At 35.2% G+C, this 7109-nt stretch overlaps 1 protein-coding gene across 2 annotated transcripts; it reads right to left on the minus strand.

Annotated features, from left to right (window-relative positions):
* Nucleotides 1-657: 657 nt before the first annotated feature.
* Nucleotides 658-4957, minus strand: LOC140887084 (E3 ubiquitin-protein ligase RGLG4-like). 2 transcript variants are annotated; one of them, XM_073294112.1, is made up of 11 exons: nt 4509-4957; nt 3754-3838; nt 3538-3678; nt 3320-3433; nt 3067-3164; nt 2390-2469; nt 2023-2128; nt 1751-1878; nt 1333-1459; nt 1155-1211; nt 658-1069 (listed from the first exon to the last, which is right to left on the minus strand). In XM_073294112.1, the coding sequence occupies exons 1-11, from the start codon at nt 4641-4643 to the stop codon at nt 986-988; spliced, it is 1155 nt and encodes a 384-aa protein (XP_073150213.1). In that variant the 5' UTR covers nt 4644-4957; the 3' UTR covers nt 658-985. The 2 variants fall into 2 exon arrangements, with proteins under 2 accessions (XP_073150213.1, XP_073150214.1); XM_073294113.1 differs by lacking the exon at nt 4509-4957 and adding an exon at nt 4004-4474.
* Nucleotides 4958-7109: the final 2152 nt, after the last annotated feature.

The following is a 7109-nucleotide window of genomic DNA, read 5'->3' on the forward strand; positions in this document are numbered from 1 at the left end:
AGATTCCACGGCGCACTTCTTCTTCCCATATTCGCCACCGTATGCGGCGGCGTTCCGGGAGTGCTTCGCTATTGCGTCATGCGGTTCACCAATTCGAGCAACCCGGAACCCGAAGCCAAGCTTCGACCTATTTTGGTTGTGCACTCTAAATTCAATTTGTCATGTTTCAATGCATCAGTTTGGTGCTTCTACAGTTCTACTGATGTTCTTTGCATTTTTCAGTTCTAGTGATCATTCCACAATGGCATATGACAAGAATATTGTAAATCGAGCCCTCAAAGACGTGTCCAAGTTGATGGAATAGCAGAGGTCTTGACCAGAAAGATCAAGGGTTTCATGTCAACGCTTTCTTGGACTAGCCTCCCCGCTCTGGCAGAAGGCATGCATTAATGTAGAGATGTCAAAATGGGATGACGGGGCGGGCCAGCCCACAACCGTCGCAACCCACTATTAGGCGGGCCAGGGCAGGTTGGCCCATCTTTAAGGTGGGTTGGGAAAACTCCAACCCAACCCAACCCATATATTTTAAGTGGCGGGACGGGCTAATCCGGCGGGCTTAAATGTAAATTGGTGGGTTTTGACGGGCCAAATCGAAAGCAATATTGTAACAGCTGGAGTTTAACCAAAAAAAGGAATATTGTAAATCGAAAGCATTTGCATGCACTTTTCTACGTAAAATAAGACAGTGTGATACAACTAGGTCGAAAGCAAGCATATCATATGTGTATGTGTACAGAGTAAGTAATTTTTTACGTACATTCAGGCTTCAGCCATCTAAGCCTACAAGTCTACAACTAAAACATTCAACCCAACCATATCTCCCAAGATTACTCAGGCAAACGCCCTAATACCTTTGCATAATACATTCAACAAGCATATATCAAAGCATTACTATTTACATAATTTAAAAAACCAACTATGAAAAGGTAGCAACCAAATCTTTTGCAAAGGCACCAGGACCCTCTTCCTGATCAAGGGGTGATGGTCAAGTATATACCCTGATCCGACTTGTGATACGTTGACGACAAATGGGACAATTTGATACTCTTGTGCTACATTCTCTGCAGGTCTGTAATCAAAAACTTTCATTAATAGAAATCTTGAATCTAGTCTAAATTTGCAAATATGAAACATTTGTCCTTTTTGAATCTCACCATGTGTCCGCAACCAAAGGCCAAGTCTTTCTTATTTGTTAAGCAAATTGGACAGGCCTTCAAAATCAAATAAAAACTTGTGTAACTATTAAAAGTATCTGTTAGTAAAGCTTTAAATCAAGAAATACCACTTTCCCAACATCAAGAGGGGGGTTAATTAAGTAAAATGATGACATACCTGATTTTGATCGTTTTGGGCGGCCGCTGAAACGTGGCTTGGTTGTCGAGCCGGAAGCATAGCCTGGCCAGTATTTTCCACCGGTGGTGGCTTAGGATTTATTTTCTTTGATTCACCAGTTATGTGGCTGCAGTGGTAAACCATGTAAGGAGAAGATAGTAAAGATAAACATGTTAGTACATAAGGTAACACTTGTATATAATATTGTACAAGCTTAGTCATGTTTTTATTGTTTGCACCACTTGAACTTGATCGAGCATTGTTCATCGATATATATGAGATCTAATTTTTCTTTTTAAGTGGCAAAAAGTACTTAGAAACAGGATTTTGTTTTATTCGAGGGGATGCGATTTATGCTCCCCTCTTCATGTGTGCCGTTGTGAACTAGCTTTCATCCTTAATTTCGAATGCACTATACCCTAGTAAACGCAGTTCCTGAGCTGCTTTATATTGGATTGGTATCTCCATAAGTGCAGCAAGAGCAAATGCAGCCTCTTTTTCAGTGGAGGATGTCTTCTTGCCCATAATATCAGTAAAATTAACAAACTGCAAAAAGTTCATGGCAGACAAGTGAATATTACTTCTTGAAGGATCGGTGTAAACATAAGTCTAGCAACATTAGAAACATTTCAGATCCTATGCATACCTCACAATGAGAGCTCAATGTGGAACTTACAACTAATAGCTTACCTGAAAATTGTCGAATTGACGATCACGGAGCTTATCATCAAATTTTTTCATGTCATCCCAGGGTCCGTCGCCAACGCCAACAAGAACAATGGAGAGAGGGTGCTTACTGATATAAAAAATGAAAAACAAACAAATGTTCTTGATAGTTTTAAATCTAGCAGGCGTTGAAAATTATAGACACCAGATTTCAATTGAGTCAACATGCAAACAGAGTCAGTTCCTTGCTCAGAGCCATTTATTTTTGTCTAAAAAATGTAAGAATTTGGCAGTACTCTTTTAATTCCTGTGACATGAAACTTGCATCGAAGACATTCCAAATGAATGAGATAAAATATGGGGAATGAGAGAAGTGAGATTGTTTTTGTACCTTGCATCGGTTATAGATTTTATGGTTTTATATTCTTGAGGGCTGGGTTTTTCATCACCTGTATCTACATTTCTTGTGACCTTGATAGACAAAACAATTTCGTTTGATTTGAGTGAGTGAGTTCATCAAAGAATGATTTCAAATTTGAACATGTGTTCCTAAATAAGTATGCAAAAAATAGAAGATGGGAGATGGGGGAACAAAGACTAATGCCATAGATGATTCAGGTTAGCCTACTAGCTTTTTAGGAGGATATGCATATTACTCAATTTGTATATGACATTATTGAAATTGAGTCATCACACTTAGGTAAAACACATTCAAATTCATTATCGATCTCAACGAGAATTAAGTATCGTGTTTTATTCCTTCTAGACTTTTCACAAGGGTTGACACAATTAGGTCCTGAATATAGCTTGCCCTCTAACTTTGATAAGAGCCAAGCAGTGGCCCTAAATAATCCAGTTTTCAAGCTTTGAGCCGACTAATTAAAGATATTCGTTTTGATTTGTTTCATTTGTACCCACAGATCCATTCGAATGGCGCACAGAATATCATGTTTTACCTTCCCAACCACAAGTTTTGGGCATCAATATGTTCTGTCAACTATATTCTCAACATGAAACCAACTATATTCTTGGCATCATATTGAAGAAGAGAGGAAGGTCAAAAAGTACCTGGCCATCTGCTATGATAACTAAAACATGGTATAGTCCCCCACGTTTCTCCACTATGTCTACCGCAGCATCTACTACTGGTCCATAAGATGTCGGCCCTTCAACCCAAATAAGTACCACAAACACAAACAAAAATAGCAAGAACTTGTTAATGAAGGTTTCAACTTTCAAGTCAAAGAAAATTTCAGCACATATCATCAAAGATAAAGACTCGCGGTAACATCGAATTATTAGACAATACAAAGTAGCTAACCTGATAACAGCAGGTGTGGAACTATTCTTCTATAGCATGCCAAAACTTCTTCAAAGCCATGGCAAGGAGAGTTATCGCTGTGGAAGCTAAACACATCACGATCATACGTAGTTACTACAGATAAATGAGGGAGAAAAAAGGGGGTTCGATCATCGGTCTATATACAGGGGTGACAAAAGAAGCCAAACATGATGATGATCTAATTCAAACTCACTGACCATCCCCAAAGCCAAAACAAGGAATCAAATTGTCTTCATCGAATGGAGCTAAAGTCTTGCCGATGATGGATATGGCTTTTTCATATGGATTAGGAATATCGCTGATCGCATGCAGGCTACGGCTGTTGAATGATTTCTTCCCTTCAATGAGAAGATTGATATGTTAGCTTACAATGTGTGAAAATCCAACTTAGTCTTGTATTGATCATCACTCACCTGTCCATTCATTACTCTTTGTAAAATCGATTCCAAGAATCAAATTTGATGATTCGAGACCCGCTTCTCTCAAGGCATTAGTAACCTGCAAAGCCAACCACAGAATTATATTAAGAAATTAAACTCGTGCCAGGCTATCGACAGAGGACTAGATCATACAAATGCACATTAGTTGGTTAACACATTAGTGGCTAGCCATTACTGGCGTATGATAGAAAGTATAAAAAGGATGGAAATACTATAACAGTACCGCATGATAATTATATATAATTGAAGTTTGTACAAAATACATTCTTCTCTCCTTAAACCCCAAATTCTGATCTCTTTATTTCCCCTCCATGTCATGGGAGTCTGGTTGACTCGAACTAGCCTTGCATCATGCATGATATACCATAAAGAGCTCAACAATTTCTTGTGTGGTGCAAGCATGAATCCAAGGCCATGCACTCAAACTATATGTAGCGAAAATTGATAAAAGACTAATTAATGATAACAGTGCTGATCCTATATATGACTTTGATGCATGGTTGTACGGACCAAAATAGTCGAAAATTCAGACAAAGCCAAAAAAAATTGGACAAGTTGATGGATTATCGATACTAGCTAGTTACTAAAACATGAATGCAATTTATCACGTACATTTCCAAGTTCTAATAAAAGATTAATGAATGATACCAGTGCTGATCCTATATATATATATATGACTTTCCCCAACAAATGACAAAAACAAACGAAGGGAGAATTGTGATCAAAACCTCATCAAGGGTTTTGTAGTAATCAGGAATAAATTTATAGCTTAATTGTCCCCCATGCAATCCCCCTCTTCTTGCTCCCCTATCGCCAGTAGTACTCTTCCGATGCTTGCGAAACGCAGACAGCAGATTACCCATATCATCACTCCGATCCTTCTGCGGAACCTGAGTCGATCGTCTATATATATATATAGAAGCCGAGAGAGTAGAAGATCAATTACCAGCGGAAGAAACGGCAACCTTGAGCAAACTGAAACAACGGGGAAGTTTCACTTTTACGTGAAATCTAATCTAATCTAATCAGTAGTGCTTGGCTCTTTAATTAGCAATTCTAAAGCAAAAGCTAGCAATGGAAGTTGAAGAACGAGGAAGGTGCATGGTTTGTTTCTTTTGTGCAAATGACACCACTCACGAGGGAATGTGATTCTTGCCTTTGCGTGTCAAGTAATATCCGTGAAGCTTCGTTACTTTTTGGATAACATATATGTACGTAGCATATGGTTTTTACAAAATATAAATTAAAAGGTATATGATTTCTTTTTTCTTTTTTTTTCACCAAGATTCTTTTATTTTTTTTGTTAATAACGATCACCAGTTCTGATTTGAATTTTGCAATTAAATTAATCCCACATAACTAATACTGTATTATAATAATATCAATCTACTATATCGAAACAGATGCTTTAAATGCGATGAAATATATCTATGATTCGTCGCTTTTCATCGATACAAATTTATAAACATATATTTTTTTTATAAGGATTTTTGCAGTAGCAAATTGCGAACTTAATCAAGTATTAATTATCCGACACGAGTTTTAATGGCGCAAACATATGATTAACAAGATAACACGAGGAGGTTAGTAAATGATTAATAAGAAATTTCAACGTTTGAGAAAAGAATATATTCCTTGATTATGAAGGAAGGAAGAATTTATTCCTTTTGGAGCCAAATCAAAAGCATACTGTATTGTACTTATCTGCAAATTCACGTTTTAGAGTCGAATTTTGAAATTTTAATGAGTTCCAGTTTAGTGTATATCAACAATTAATTTTACTTTATTCAATGATATCATGGAGTTTAAACAAATAAATTTTTTAATACATCAATTCCAACCTATTTAATTTAGACAAAAATTAATATGAGACAGTCTCAAGGGTCATTTTTTTTAGACGAGTCTTTTATATGAGTTATCTATTAAAAAATATTACATTTTATGCCAAAAGTATTACTTATTATTATAAATATGGGTAGGATTGACCCATCTCACGGATGAGACCGTCTCACAGGAGTGATACTTCGTAAACAATATATATAACTTTTGTACTATACCTAATCACCCGCATGGATCGATGACAAAACTACGTTTCTTAAATGTATGTTTTTTATTATTATAAACAAATCACAATGTTTATATATTTTTATGAATATCTGTAGCACGAATAAGGGCGTAAACAATTTTTTTTTATTTAAAAAAAACAAATTTATGTGTGACTATATATTAATCATATTCTTTACAACTTCTAAGTATTAACATGTCACATAAATTTATGTATTATAAATCTCATAAAGGAAATAATGTTATAGATAGGTATAATTAATAAACGAGTAATACTCCTGTGAGACGGTCTCATTCATGAGACGGGTCAATTCTACCCATATTTATAATAATAAGTAATCTTTTGACATAAAATACAATAATTTTTAATGAATAACTCATATAAGAGACTCGTCTCCAAAAATGACCATTGGAACCGTCTCATAGGAGTTTTTGTCATAAATATTGCGACACTATTTGAATTTGTTTTATCCAAAAGCTCTTGTTCATTGAGAGTGCTAATGTGAGCATGTGACATTGCACATGTGAGCTCCGCGTTGTCATCATGTGTAGTCAATATTTATATCAGTATCACATAAATGGAGAAAAATCGAAAAAAAAATCCGACTAAAATTGGAATTTGATAATATATATGGAAAACCAAAATAGAAAAATATCAAAATCGCCAAATTTCTTTTAATAAAACAATATAATATATATTTTGAAAATGAACTAAGAGCAGGAAGAAGGAGAGGAGATGAAAGACATGGCTAAGAGGATCGGACAATCTTCCATTCCACAAAAGCAGTGGAGATATTAAGCTTTAGAACCAAAAAAGAAGCTCCCCCTCCTTCGCTTTATGCGTTTATGCTCACCTCCCTCTAGCTCTACCTAGCTTTTCTATATAATCGACCATATCTTTTAATTTTATTTAACAATTCCTCGCAGCTAGCCTTATATTTTTATATTAATATCAATTAGTTTTAGTCATTTATATTGTCAAATTACAGTTTTAATCATTAAACAAAAAAATTTAGGAAACATTAATGACATTTTCGGTCTTTATGATTTTGTTCATTTATATTGTCAAATTACAATTTTAGTTAATTTGAACGTGACGTTAAACGCGTAGTATCACATCGACACTCCCAACTAAAAATAATTAAAATTGATTAAAAATAATTAAAAATACAAGAGTTGGACTTAAATTCAATAACATAAAGATAAAAAAACATAGGATAAAAAATGCAATTTTCTCATGAGATCAATGGTTTTTTTTTTAAAAA

Source organism: Henckelia pumila, chromosome 3 (genome assembly GCF_033568475.1).
Source record: "Henckelia pumila isolate YLH828 chromosome 3, ASM3356847v2, whole genome shotgun sequence".
Classification (NCBI taxonomy): domain Eukaryota; kingdom Viridiplantae; phylum Streptophyta; class Magnoliopsida; order Lamiales; family Gesneriaceae; genus Henckelia; species Henckelia pumila.